At 32.7% G+C, this 15,919-nt stretch overlaps 1 protein-coding gene across 1 annotated transcript in view; it reads right to left on the reverse strand.

Annotated features, from left to right (window-relative positions):
• LOC106837422 (ovostatin homolog 2-like) overlaps positions 1 to 15,393 on the reverse strand; it is a 45,030-nt gene extending 29,637 nt beyond the window's left edge. The window contains 10 exon segments of the mRNA XM_070494690.1: positions 296 to 537; positions 1,213 to 1,371; positions 1,698 to 1,807; positions 3,122 to 3,233; positions 5,927 to 6,044; positions 9,807 to 9,891; positions 10,395 to 10,565; positions 14,096 to 14,312; positions 14,818 to 15,001; positions 15,329 to 15,393. Of these exon segments, the coding sequence (XP_070350791.1) occupies positions 296 to 537; positions 1,213 to 1,371; positions 1,698 to 1,807; positions 3,122 to 3,233; positions 5,927 to 6,044; positions 9,807 to 9,891; positions 10,395 to 10,565; positions 14,096 to 14,312; positions 14,818 to 15,001; positions 15,329 to 15,393 (1,463 nt within the window).
• Between the last annotated feature and the right edge of the window lie 526 nt (positions 15,394 to 15,919).

Below are 15,919 nucleotides of genomic sequence, written 5' to 3' on the forward strand. Positions count from 1 at the left end.
CCCTGGCATCTGTAAAAATTTACTCTCACAAATAGTCATAAATATTTGACATGAGCTATAACTGGATGCTTAAAATCACAGACTCTGAGTAGTAAGTTTGTTAATTTTAGGGAAACTGAAAGCGCCTTGGATCTCTTTGTGTTTATTTATTTCCGTGTTTGTTTTCAATGGATCCAATAACATTCACCAGCAGAGCAAGAAGGTTGGCTCACTCAGATTAACGTGGCATGACTGATGTGCACATTTTAAGCTATTCTGTGCTAAGCAGACAATTAGACAAGATCCAAGAATCCACCAACTGAGACTTACCAAATAAAAGAAGTTTATATTTGAATTGTCCCTATATGCTTCACTGTTCAGCGAGTAATGCACAGTAACAATCTTCTGTTCATTGCATCTAAGCTGCTTTGGTTCAGGAACAATCTTCAGGAAGCTGTTGGTTCGGGAGTAAAAGCGTGAAACGGAGAAATGAGCGTCCATATACTCAGGTGTCAACCAGCTGGGAAGATAGCAGCTCTTAGGTCGAATATATGTGGCCTGATAAGATAAAAGAAAGCAAAGGATCTTAGAACTGTAAAGCTCTTCCAAGGACAGTAATTATTACAGAATGGAAGACTTCTTATCTCTTCAAAGTAGGGGGAATCTTAGCTTGTGGATGATGTTTCAACATTAAGCTATTGGAAGTAAAATAATATCACTCTCCTCTTTTTGTATACAAAGCATGACCGTAACTGTATGTATATTTCACTAAGCCTACAATGAATTATTTATTTTTACTTTGTAATTGAACTCAGGGAATAGCTTTAGGCTCCGTGTGTTTGAGGTACATTTGAACACTGACAAATTGTTTAACTGCAAAATTCAGTTTAAGACGAAGAAAAAGAGAAATCATAGTATCTCCCCTGTCTATGCATGAAATGGCCAAATGAAAAAAGCCAAATCATTTTCATGAGCTATTTCTAGTTTCTCAGAGGAAAATATCATTTGTCACAGAATTTATAACAATTGTAATAGCTATTATCTCATCCTCTTGAATAAGTATTCTCATGTGCTATTAAACGAACAAGCAAATATATAAAATATTCTAAACTTTAAAACTTTGTTAAAATATATTCTCCATACAAGTTCTCTTTTGAGAGATTGCTACTGTCCAAAATTCCTAACATTCAAATCACTCCTCTGTGGGATCTCAGCTACTCTTTGGTGTCTTACTTTCAAGTTGAACTCTGGATCGAATATATTTGAAGTGTCAATGGAAAATTGAGCTTCACCATTCTCATCTGTGGTGTAGTTTCCTATAAATTTGTCATTGAGCTCCAATTGCAATAACTTGTTCACCATGGGTATGTTATTAGGCCCGGAAAATTTAAGCTGTACAAAAAAAGAAGCATTAATTCTTAAAATACATGTTACGTTTCTACCCAGAAATAATTTTCTATTCATAAATGTGGTTATTTGTAATTTTCTTAAATTCCAATGAGACAGAAAGATGTTCTATTAAATAAATATGTAATACAGAAAAAGCTATAACTTTATCTATCACTTTCTCTCAACCTATGACTTTTTCCAGTATATCAGATGCAGTAAGGCTAGAAACGTGTTATGACAGTAGGAAAAATGCATCCAGAAATTTTCAAAGGGCAGTCTGTGATTCAAGAAAATGAAATGAAAACATAAATATTTTTAGTCAAACCTACAGTTCCAAAATAAGAAATTCCTCTTCTATAGAAAGGGCCCATGTTCTCAAAGTTCACACTCCCAAGCAATTGAGTGATAGAAATAGAAGACTTTTCACTGATCTGCACACCTATAGGAAATGAGAAACAGTGTCAGGGAGGATAAAAATCACTTGACCAAGAATTTCAAAAGACAAACAACTTAGGGGACTTGTGCAAACTTCTATACACAGAATTATATTCTTGTTCTACATCGAAAGGGAGGTATGGGTGCTTTGGAGCATGTTCCAGAGTACTCTGTATGAATTTGATTATAGTACACATCAAACTGAATAATATAATGAATATGAAAATATTTGAATCAGATGCAAAAAAATATCCTTAATTTCCTTCCTTCTACCATTCTTCTCAGTTCTGGCTTGTAACTCTCTTTATGATAGAGAATGTCATAGACATCTCAAGAGTAAGGTTTTCACTTCCTGAAATCTTTCTTTAACCTGAAAGATGACTATGTTTTTAGACTTTTACCAGATTCAAAAAGTATCTGATAGCAAAATAAATAGAAATGCATTGTGATATTGACAAATCATGTAATAAGCAGAGGCAAGCGTACCTAGCTAAGTTACAATATAACTGTGAGAAACATCTATTGTGAATTTCATTACAACATTGATCAAGTATATTTATATAAAGCACTTTATAGACAATATTGTCCTAATCATTTTTAAGTAACAAGAAATAATTAGTAATTGAATCTGGTTTTCCTCATGCCAAATTAAATCTCACTTTCTTCTTTTTCATTCTTTTAACAGATAATTATTGAGTGATCATTATGTGTAATCTTGTAAATTTTTCACCAATAACTTTTGTACTTTAAATGTCCCATGTTGTATTAAATCAGAGGTTGACAACTTCTTCAGTAAAGGATCTGATAGTTATTATTCTAAGCTTGTGGACCACGTGGTCTCTCTCTCAACTACTCACCTTTGTTGTTGTAGCTCTTAAGCATGGTAAATGAATGTGGTTGCATTCCAATAAAACATTATTTACATAAACGGGCAGGGAGCTGAATTTGACTTTCTAGATATAGATTGTGACTCTTGTATTAAATCAAAGATTGGGCCCTGGTAATTGATTATCAACTGATTAACACAAAGTTAAAAAGATATCTAATTTATCAGCTAAGCTCTACTAATTCAGAGGGAAGATCCTCTAACTGATGCAGACACAGAAGCAGATATAAACGTGTAGCATTTATATAATAATTTTATTTTAAATATTACTAGGAAAATCTTATTCAAAAGCAACCCCCAAGTTGATCTATTGGCAAATGTCTTCCACTTTACTATGTTGAACAATTATTGATCTGTATTTGGTGAGTATTCCTAACTTCTCCCCACTGAGCTGCATTTATCCCTGGGTTGCCCATAAAACACAGTCATTACCTGTCCCGATTTCCGTAACTGTTGCAGTGACATAAAAGGACATGAAAAATCCAGAACGGTAGAGTTGGAAGACTTTTGTATTTACAGTTTGAGAAACACAACCATTTCTTAACTGAAAAATAAAGAGGAAGTATAATCAAAAAAAGTTAGGGGTTCAAAAGTCTCAAAAGAATATGGAGTTTTAGCACAGATACATGACTCCCTGAACCACCCCACGGCTCCATCTCACAAATTTGTTGAAATGATAAAAAAATTACAGCAAAAAGGGGAGAAAGGAGTTTTCCTCAGCAATTAAAACAAGGCAAGGAGGTAATGTATATTTTTCCGATTTCAAGGATATTTTCTTGGAAACAATGTAGATGGGAACAAATTAAATGATGAAAATGGAACTGAATGATATTTTAAGAATAGGAAAATTAAAATTATCTTGAGAGGCACAAAGAAGAGATGGAACAGAAGCCCTCTTCAGATGTGTAACACCAAAACACTTTTCAAGGTAAATTGTTCATTTAAAATAAGGAAAAATCGACAGATAATCTCTCATCGGTCACATCAGTAATTAGAGAAATATAGATTTAGCTATGTTTTAAAGTAAAAACTGTTTATTAATTCAAAATTTAAAATGTTAGAAGCATAGATCAATTTATTTGACTCTCAAAACTACCATAGGAGCTAGACACGAGATTTATCATCTCCATTGTGTGGATGAATAAACTGAAGCACTGGTAGGTTATATAATCTGCCCAAGGTCACACAGGTTGAAGGTAGTGCTGATAACTAGGCATTCTGATTCCAGAACATGTACCCCTCTGAATTATCAACTCTGATATCAACAACAACAAAAAAGATCATTTTACTTTGTCTAATTATTATGCAATCAAATGAAAAAGAATTAATAAAAAGTAATCAGAAGAACCTTAATTGCTTAGAAATTAATTTAAAAAACCATCTTTCAGGATTTCCTGAGTCAAAGAGAAAATATGAGGTAAATCAATAAGAATCTAAATATTAGTGTCAAGGAAAAAATGTTTTGCATCAAAATCTATGGTGTTAAACTGTGTTAAAGCGAAATGTAAAACACTGAATGAGTTTTTAACAAAAAGAAGCAACTAATATAATTTTTAAAATCAAAAAAATAAACTAAAATTTTAGGGAAAAGAATTAATAAGATGAAAACTAAAATAAATTATTTAGTAACACAAAAATGATAATAAGAACAAAAATCAGAGTAAGACCAATAAAACAGATGAACCTTTCATGAGCATGATCTAGAATAAAGAGAGAGCAAAATTATAAAAGATTAACCGCTAACACAACTGGATATTCATCTGAAAGAACAAAATTCTTATTTTAGAACATAATTGGAAAATGTTTTTAAATCTTAAAGAATATTTCGATAGCTACATGTACTACATAAAGGCAGGTAGGACATTAGCTAAGGCTGAGAACACATTAACATTAGGAACTGTGATATTTCAAAAATACCAGACATGAAATCAATATTTAAGTAACAGATATGAAAAAAAACTTGCTTAGAGAATAGAAGGTAATATTTATAATAAAAGAAAGCTTCATTTTCACATGAACAAGAAAAACAGGGATAATTAAGAACTGTCAAAAGAAAAAAATCCAAATTGATAACAAAAATGTGAAAATATGCTCAAACTCACTAGTAATGGAAATTAAGACAAAATAAATTTGCGTCTATCAAAATGGCAAAAATTTCAAAACTCTTATGTATATTGCTGGCAGTAACTTGCGAAATACCAGTATTCTCATATATTGTTGACAGAAATTTGAATGCTTAAAATTTTTTTGGACAACAATATACTAATATTTTAAAAATTAAAATTATGTATGATTCTATCTATCTATCTACCTACTTTGACTCAGGAGATCCACTCCAAGGAATCTATTCCATTTAAATAAAACCTGTCATATATAAAGATAGTTTTAGCAGATTGTTTATTGCCGTATTTTTTAAGCTGGGGAAAAAATAAAACATTAGCTGAGAGAACACCCATCACATGGTAAAATGGTTGATTAAATAACATTATAAGCACACCACAGGATAATGTGCTACTGATGTGGAAGAATTTCACTCAACCTTTCTTACCCTTCAATTCCTATCTAAAAGATAGGTTCCTGCCCACCTTTACCAAATATTGATATTTACCTAAAGGATGTTCACTAAATTTGGTGAATAACTTCAGGACAATCAGACTTATAATTCAAACAGTGTGATGTATACAAATTTCACTTTTGAACTCTAAAGGTGATCCTCAAAGACATGAGCAGATTTGTCCACTTAAGGTTAAGATGCTACAGATCAGGAAAGCAAATGATGGCTTCTAAAATAAACTTCAAATCTAAAGCAGCAAAAGCAGATACTCTAAACTGCAGATGTTTTCATGAAATTCTTTCATAAGGACAATGCTAGGTTGCATGGTGAGTACTATCAGGGATTCATTTATTTAAAGGATGCTTAATGATTCTCCAGAGAAAGATCAGGGAGGTCACCTAGACAATATACAAAACAAGGGAGTCAATAAGATCTTTCAAATTCTAAAAATTCTATGAATCTATAAATGGATAACTATTTACATGGCCTAGAAAGTTAGCAGACTTGTTAAACATTATATTTTCTCCTCATTCTTCACCTTATCTAGGTGTATTCTCCATTATCTACAAAATGAAAATAGTGTTAAATATAGTGTTCGGTCCTTTTTGTAAGTAGAATCAAAGAGAAAACAATAAAGAAAATGAATAAGACTTTTTTTTTGGAGTAAAGATCCTGATCCATACCTGTACAATAAATTGTTCACATATTTCATTGTTGTCATTCTCACAATTTCTAGAGTAAACAAATTCTCTGCACACCCAGATTTCAGCTTTCCCTTGCACAGGTTGACCATAGGTGTACCTAGGGTGAGAAGGTGTACAGATAACTACAGATGAACACTACTATGGTAATATTTTATGGTCTTCTTCAGAAATTATATATGAAATCTCTAAACTATGACTACTCCAATGACCAAATTTAATTAGGAATCCTCATCTTCCCCACAGAATTTAGGTTAAATTAGGCATTAGATCTGTTAGAAAGATTCAGCTGCCTTTTTTTTTTTTTATTTTGGTGAGAAAGATTGGCCCTCAGCTAACATCTGTTGCCAATCTTCTTCTTTTTTGCTTGAAGAAGATTGTTGCCAAGCTGACATCTGTGGCAATCCTCCTGTACTTTTTGTATGTGGGATGCTGCCACAGCATGGTTCAATGAGAGGTGCTTTAGGTCCACACCCTGGATCCAGACCTGAGAGCCCAGGGCCACCAAAGCAGAGCATGGGAACTTAACCACTACGCCATCGAGCCAATCCCCAGTTCAGCTGCTTTTTTAGGAGTCAAATTCAAGGTAATATAGAATCTAAAAATCTCAGAGAATAGGACTTAATGATTAAATTGAGCTTTTAGAATTATATTCAACCTGGGGCTCTCCCAGTGGTGTAGAGCTAAGTTTACACACTCCACTTGGGTGGCCCGGGTTTTGCAGGTTCAGCTTCTGGGCGTGGACCTCCACACCGCTCACCAAGCCATGATGTGGAGGCATCTCACGTACAAAACAGAGGAAGATTGGCACAGATGTTAGCTCAGGGACAATCTTCCTCATTAAAAAAAAATTATATTTAATCTGATAGAAGTATTATAAAAATTATTTGCAGGACTTTTTTCCTTTAGCAGAAAATAATATTTTATTTTTTATTTATCAATATTTATCAATTTATCACTTTATCAATATCAATATTTTAAAAAATTCTCATTTTACCACTCAATAAATATAAAAGGTATGAATATCAGCATAAACTGGATATGCTTTGACAAAAAGTACAATCTCTTATGAAGTAGGGTTAAATAAATATCTCATTTTCTCCTAAAATACGCAAAAAACTGCAACATTAAAGGTTTAATCAAAGGCAAATAAAGTTGATTTGAGTTTTTTTTTACTTGAGGACTCCTTCCACAAAGATTTAGAAAAATAGATAACAAATGTGAAATTAGTATATAGTAAAACCAAATATAATTAAATTTATTGATCACAATACTTTTTTTCTAATTGTTGGACACCAGTACATATCTGGTGTTTACATACATTATCTCATCTATTTTTCCCAATGACCTGGAGATGTATGTATTTTATTTCATTTTAGACATAAGTAAACAGATCAAGTAACTCACTTCACATTGTAATTGGTGGAATTAAAATTTAAACTCAGATCTTCCTGACTCCATAGTCCATGCTCTTTCTACTCCACTAATTTGTTTCTCTCTCTATTTAAAAATTCTTAACACTTCTGAGATTTTGATTGAACTCAAAGCACTAAATCATCTGTAAAGTAGACGCAAGACTGAGCTCAGGCCTCAAGTGTTATACCTGAACATATCTTATTTCTTCTTTTTACTGTCTTTTATTTATAAAATAAAACTCTTATAGTAGCATTATCTACTGGTTAACACATGTTCATGAAATATGTAGCTTAAATTTTCATACAGGTCAGAATCAACATTCTCCCTTTGTGATTTGAAAAGCTTTTGGTGGATACTAATGCAGTTTATTAAAATGTCTTTGCCTGTAGGCCAGTTTTCTTCCCTCTTAAAAGCTTGATTCATCTATGAGGTTGTTTACTAACATAATCTAATTTGTTACTGTTTTCTCTAGGTGTTCCAAGCTAAATCTCAGGGAATACTAAAGAAACAATGCACAGACACAGTATTATACAACTTGAGATAGGCAACCCATTCACTGATGTTAACTTCTAGACATACTGATTTCATCATCTTGTTCTCATGGTCTGCCCAGAAATAACCTTGTAGGAAGCATAGCTCCTGTCTCAACTGGCTGGTCCTGCTTCAGGGTCTTATTATTGCTGATACTGATGTACTCTTTAATGTCAAATCTAAGTAGGCTATAACGTTAAAGAAATTTCAAGAAGTCCCAAATTCATATCAGCATTTAGCTTAGCAAGTCTTTTATGAAGGTGATACTTGATAAATATTTTGGTTTTCCTCATATGTGTGTTGTACTCTTCTAGCATACCATTGGGCAGATCTTAATGCCACAGACCATTTTGGCTTTGTGTAGGGTTTTTCTAGTGAAGCCATTTTAGGATTCTGGATTTTTTCAAGCTTATATTCATTATTCCATTATTTTTAACACAGATAATTTATAATCTCTCATCTATTATATTTACGAAACCCTGGCAAACATTCAGCTACTCTCCATTGAAACTCATAAAAATATTATGATTATTTTCCTAGAGTCCAAAGAACATTTTAAATACTATTAAAAAAAAAAAGAAGACTAAAAACTGGTTTCCAAGTTTCTTTGTGGCATCCTTGAGCACTCCCCATGTATGTTTATTAGACAGCCCGTTACCCAATGTATCTTTAACGTAGCTCTGAAAATATTCAAAGCAAGTAATTTTCATGTCATCAATTAAACAGTGTTTAACGAATATGGCAATATTAATATTTTTAATCATTTATATAAAGTATAACAGGGGTGTTGGTTAAGACAGTAGCTCTGAAGCCAAATAGCCTAGGTCTAAAGCCTAGTTCTGCCATCAAAAAGCTCCATTAATGTTGATAAGTTATTTCCATTCTCTATGTCTTACTATTTTTCTTTTTAAAATAGAGATGATAATAGCTCCTATCTCACAGCATTGTGGTGAGAATACAATAAATGTAGCATTTAGCACAGTCATTGGCACTCAATAAATATCAGCTATTTTTTGTTATTATCAGAAATTTGAGAAAAGTTATCACACTTTCAAAAAAAAGAAAAAAGTATTAGAAATAATTTCATAAAAAGAAAATCAAAGTTTCTCAAATCATGTAGGAATTTTTTTACACTGAAGAGGATTCAAAGTAATTCACATTAAATTATTAAAATTGCATTTTTCCCATTAGGATATTTTCAACAGTTTATTTTCTTTCTTTCTTTCTTTCTTTCTTTCTTTTTAATGAAAACACTAATCATGATGAAGATTCAATGAGGCAGGTGCTTTGGAACCAGCTGCTGGAATTGTACAATGACACAACATATTTAGTGAGCAATATGGCGATCAAAAGACTAAAAGAATGTTACACATTTTGTCTAATTTGGAAATTTCATTTCTGGAAATCTTTCCTAAGTAAATAATTTTTAATTCAAAAGCTACTTCTTACACAGTTACATGCAAAAATATAGATTATAATATTATTTATTACTTGGAAAACAAAATGGACAGCCTACATGTTAAATAAAAGAATAGTTAATTGGCTGTGGTATAGCCACATATAGATATGTTATGTTATGCAGCAAGGAATTGGAATTAGTGAAAAGATTGGCATAATATGGAGACATGTTTTCTTAATTCTAGTGGGTCAACAAGTATGACTGCAGTTGTGGAAAGTATTCATAAAAGATTAGAGGAAAATAAATCATAATATTAATGGCAGTTGGTAGAATTACTTATAGGTCATTTCTTATGTTTTTATATTTTTCAAATATTCTACAATGAGAACTCATTAATTCTCTAATAGTTTTATGGTAAGTATATAAATAATTAAAGTTACATGGTTAATCTAATTTCTCATTCTCTCTGAGTCTTGTATTGATCTGCGGAGTCATATCTCCTGAATAAATACTTACCTAGCACATGCATCCACTTGAAATTCATCATCTGAAATAGTTACTGTTTGTGGCACACTGACCTTAACTTCAAACTTTGGCAACACTGGAAACAAAGAAATATAATTCAGGCCCCACAATCCCCAGTAAGCAAAACTTACTGCAATCACGTAACTAAGTGTGCTTCCATGCACAACATTTTCTTATGTGTGCTTCTGTATAGACCGCTTTTCAATTGCCCCCGATTCCGTGGGGCACCAGTTAGTGATGGTGTCTCATTAATGATTAATTATTCTCTTTCTTTTCTTTTCCCTATTCTCAGAACTTCATATTTTATTTATTGTAATCTTTTAGATCCTTCCTAGAAGACTGTCTGGATTCTAGAAAATAAGATATTTCCTAGGGAGAAAAGGCAGATGTGAGAATAAGGATATGGGGCAAGGAGTGAGGAGAAAGAAAGGAGAGGTGATAAAGAAGAAAAGGCCAAGAAAAGAAGGCAGAAAACCAAATCAAGCTTCACCTACTTTTGCCTAACTCTAACATAAAAGTTTTGTTCAGTCCTTTGAACTATTCATTTATATAGGACAATCATAAGTAGCAGTTGGTTACCATATCTATCAACAGTAAACTGGTGTGTCAACATCTTTTCTGAGTTTCTTTTCACAACAAGAGAGTAATCTCCAAACATTGGTTCTGAAGTCAATCGGAATGAGAGTTGGGTAATGTTTTGAAAAGAAGTCACGTTTCGCCATTGAAAAATCCTATTGTTTTGAGGATCCTAAAAAATAAAGAAGAAATAAAAACATAGGTCATACGAGAGTATTATCCTTTCCTTCCTTATTTTGGGTACTTTCTGTAATTATTGGAAGTAAAGCTCTAGCATTTCATTGAACTAATATTTCAAATTGTAAAAACAACATAATTTCCTGAGGTATTCAAATTTAATCGTAAGGTATATCTCTCTTAAGACCAAAACAGATAAGAAAATATAATCTATAACTAATGCTTTTGATTTTTCTGAACCAGAATTGCATAAAGAATTTAAAACACAGTGTTCATGCTCCAGAGTAGTGCTCTCCAAAATAGAGTGGACCCACATCAATAGGAGCACAAGGAGTTACTCTTCCTGACAAATACTTAGAAAGATTGTCACTGGTGTTTATTTGATCTGTAAGTAAGTTGGTAATGAATTACACACTGCATGCAGGGGCTGTTAAGTGGAAGTTCTACAATAAGAAAGGATTGATAATACCACCTATTCTCCTTTACTTGTTTTTAGCATATTGCAGCTTATGTGAGTCTGGATCAATAAATTTACTGATATCTTCAGGTTGTGATTGAAGAAATCTTCATAAAAAGATTTCTACAAAGAACCAAAAACATTATTCACTACTCACTTTTTTTTCTTTCCTCTAGAATAAAATCTAGAAAACTAAATCATATTTCCAGATTTCCTTTAAGTAAGGATATCCCACGTGACTGAGTGCTGACCAATTCAATTTAAGTAGAAGTCACTGGGTAGAAATTCTTTCTAAAAGAATCAGACTTAGATGGCATTGAAAACAAAACAACACACTGAGGATGGCATGGAGGTGAAGAAGAAGAAGCCTGGGTCCTTGGTAACATTATGCTGTTACTGTCCTAACTCTGAAGTGCCTATACTCAAATGTAGGGTTTGTGAAAACAATAAAACTTTTACTCATTTAAACCAATGTTAGTTAAGATTTCTGTTGTTTTCTATGGAACACAAGACTAGTTGAGTTATGATGTGATGATAATACTATTTATAGATTACTAATAATGCAGAAACCATGAAAATGGTTGACCTGCTATTTATCCCACTAGAAAGATGAACTATTTGTCATCCATATAACAAAGTAAAAAGCATTCAAATTATGAAGACAATTTGAAGTATGTATTTACACACATAATCATTAATGATGATTGACTAGATCTCAGTGTATTAACCTTCAGAATTAGTTATAATAATGGTACACATTGTATGTAAGGATTAAAATACATATGTTGGAGTTGACTGATACAAATTACTTACTGACAGGCATAAGATTTCAAATAAATCTGAAAGCCACTACACTACACTAGAGATGTGAACTGGTAGAAGGAGAATCCATTGACCGTCTTCTGAAAACAAAGAGTCTATTTTATAATAATATCACCATCTACTTCTTTCTAAATTTTCAGGTGTTGTATGTTTTCTATTTCCTTAAAACAACATGTGGCTAAAGTATGATTGAGAAGGACCAGCAGCCAAAATTATGCAATTTTAAACATAAACCTCCTTTAGAAAGAGGCCAATTTTTATTTCCCATGAAACCCTGTTACTGTGTTTGCCACACAGTCCACACTTCAAGTGGCAGCCCCTTATTTAGATCTTTATTTGATGCCTTTCTTTGTGTTTGCATATAAAGATTACTCTTGCCCTTGTTTCAGTTATCTTAATTTCTAACTACTCATAGTGAAAACTAGACACACATCACTATTTATCTGAATATTTAAATAATGGGTGTGAAAAAGAAGATCTCTTACCTGAAGTGTGATTAAAGGAAACTGAAATAGGAAAAAAATGCAGGTTAATACTGTAATAGTGCATTCTTTGTTTGCCAGATATTTCATCACAAAATTATAGACTTAATTTAAGTGTTGAGACTTAGCCCTCAGTTCCCCTGAGGACAAAATTTCTATAGATAAAGATGCCAAGAAAATCCCAAATGTGAAAGGATCCCAAATCTCTTCTGGGAAGTGGAAAGCAGGTTCCATGCAACCCATTTTTTCTATATATGATGAAAAGATCTAAAGATGTATAAATCAACTCACTATAAAGGAAAGTTTTATGTTTAAATTTAATATTTAGCACTGAAATTATACCTATATAGTGTTCCATGTTAGAACCTATTTCCATACTTACGGAAAGCTTCCTGATGACACTTTATATAGCAATGGATTTGTTTAATTTGTTTAAATTTCATTGTACCCTTAGGAATTATTTAACTCACCAAATCCTCAATAGGTATGAACTTGGTGTCCAGGGTCACAATACGAACTTGAACTAAAAGAAAAGAGGAAGAGGGGACAATATTTTTTCCTTCTTATTTCTCTCTCAGGTATGATATCTTGTAAATAGACATAGAAATTAATTGCCTTGCTATTATAGAATACTGCACTCCTTTCTCCCCTCTCTGATTTGACCCTTTATGATTTGGGATTCATTTGGAAACATCTCTTACTGCATATTTGTTATTCCTCTGTCGATGATGCTCCATTGTCACCAAAGCTAACACTAGCTGCTGCCACCACCAGAAGCTTTTACCCATAGATAGCCCGTAGAGCTATCTTAAAAATTGGTGAAAGAATTAGTCACAGAAGGACAAATGTGAAATATGTATGGCAGGAGTTAAACATAATTTTCCTGAAAAAATATATCCATGTTAGAAAACATTAAATTAATTTTGGCAGGATCCCAGAAAAACCATTTTAGCTACTTTTGTATACATACGTGTCATCACAGCATTTTAATGAGTCCAGAAAAGAGAATATAATGCAGCAAAAATCTCACTATATGAATTCTGTTTTAATTCTTTTCTTTTCAATAAATCATACCAATATATAATATTAGAACAAAACATGTAGATGCTGTCATCCAACCTTCTAATTTTACAAATGAGAAAACTAAAGATCTCAAAGATCAGAATTTACTTGCCAGAAGTCAATAATTTACTAACAGAGCCAAGACATAAACCATACTCTTCTGAACCCTAGTTGAGTGTTATTTCTGCTACCTTTTACTTACAATAATAAAGAAAATAGAAGGGCTTTGCTTAGGTTATTAAATTTATGATTACTTCCACTGGTATGAATAATAGGAATAAATATCACTTATGGAGTCTGTGTGTGTTTGCTACCATTTCACATTGACTGTCTTACATTATTCTCACAATTTTTTTTACAAGTGGGACACTTATTATCGTCCTTCTACAGATGAAAACACTGAGTCTAAATAGAGGTTTTATTAGCTTGCCCAATTGGTAAATTACAGAACAATAATTCAAAACAAGTAATTTTGCTCTATATCCCACGCTTTTAACCATGGTATTATGTAAGCCTGTCATTAGAATTGGTAAACAGTGAAAGAGGCATGCAAAATTTTAAGAAGCAAAACATTCAATTACTGGACTTAGAGGACATTATTTCATAATTGACCTGGACAGTCAGTAAAAATTCTAGAAATCCCTGATACCATAACAGTGAGAATATATTTAAGACTAAAGCTGATGTGTTTGGATTGCTTTAAATTTGAAGCATGTGTTCCCAGGTCAACAAATGATACAAAGAAACCATGAATATTGACTTACCATTCTCTCCAGGTTTGTAGATGGGTTTATCTGTCTGCACAAAGGTTACCGTCTCTTCAGAAGCGAGTGCTACAGATCTCCTCTCAAAGATTTTAAGAGTATCTCCCTTAGCCAACAATGTCACAAAAGCCAACTGTTCAGAAGACTTCTGAGAAACCTGTTTATGTTAAAGAGCAGAGAATGGGAAAATTATTTTTAGACATTTAGTAAATAATGTCTTACTTTGGCTTCTCATCCCATTATTGCTTAATAAGAGACAGTGATCACTTATTACGATTAATTTATTTAGTAGGACAGTTTCTAACAAACTGATTTTTATGTCTTCTTGCCTCCTATTTTCTTTTTTTGTTGCCCTGAGTCCCAATTCTGCATCCCTTTACCTAGATTCTCCTTCCTCATATTGTTAAACAGCTGTCCTATCTAAAAAACCACACCTATGTCTTATCATCACTCCCTATAACAAAAAAGTGGCAATATTTTACAAGTTTTGTTGCATATGTAAAGTTTCCTTTTATATGTTGCCCCTCAGGAGCTCTCCAATTTTCCTCCCTAGCTTTCACAATTCATCCAAAATCAAGATTTATTCTCTCTCTAAAACTAATTTTGAGTAATAATTGTATCTTCCCATCTGAAGTTCTGAAATGTCAAATCCAGTGCCTCACCTTGAAATTTGCACAAGCATAGAAGTTATCCTCTTCCACAGACTGGTCAAAAATAGTGGTATTGAAGCCATCATATTCTAAGACAACACTCAAGGATACAGATTCATTAAGGTTTAAAAGGTGGAGACAAGCCTTTTCTGTAGAATGACTCTGCATCACAGACGAGATCCATAGGATATATTGCCTACGCAAAGAAAGTAACCAATACTCTAGAAAAGTGTAGGAGAACTACAGAACATTCATAAAAGCAATTTTAGCTCATTGAGATATTCCTGAAACATACATATTTTTCACAGACAGTATTACAATAAACTTCAGTATGCAGAGAGAGAGAGAGAGCTTGAGAAAAAGATGTCAATTCCCTTCATACACTTGTCTAAAATGTATAAGGCGAACCAGCAGTCTCAGAAGCCAAAATGGCAAAGCATAATCAAATTATAACATGGAATATATTTAATAGGGTCACTTTGCTAGTACCTTAATATTAATAGAGAGTATAATATTCTCTTACGGTTTTGAAGCCACAGCAACAGCAAAATGAAGCAAAAAGGTGCTCAGAAAAATGGAGGGCACCATTTTATCCCAATGCCTGAACAATAAAGACTTAAGATAAATATTCTTTCTCTCTCTGTCTCTGTCTCTTTTTCTCTCTTATTGGAAATCAGCTGCCTCAGCTCTCCATTTTCTTTGCTTCCTTTTACTCTGCCTCTCTCTGTATACTGTTGCTTTTATAGTCACACACAATGAAAGATCAGTTATTCTGTGGAGCAAGTATCATGGGACCCACCAATCACATTTAGATAACCTCTTCCATTACTTCTCCTGGGGTGTCATTTTATATACAACTTCCTTCTTAAGTTCACTGGATGCTACTGTTTTTGGAATCAGGAGCACAGTTTGGGCAGGAAGAAAGAGAAAAACAAAGAAAGCTGTTGTGTGACACTTAGGAGTTCATTAGTTTGATTTAGCAAAATTTTCCAGGCTTCTGAGAGAAGTAGCATATCTGCTGTTGCTAAAACCCAGATGCAAAAAAAGAAATCTCAACATGGGCTCATTTTACATATAATTGAAACTAAGTTATTCTTTTATAATTTCATAATAC

Source organism: Equus asinus, chromosome 22 (assembly GCF_041296235.1).
Source record: "Equus asinus isolate D_3611 breed Donkey chromosome 22, EquAss-T2T_v2, whole genome shotgun sequence".
NCBI classification, from domain to species: domain Eukaryota; kingdom Metazoa; phylum Chordata; class Mammalia; order Perissodactyla; family Equidae; genus Equus; species Equus asinus.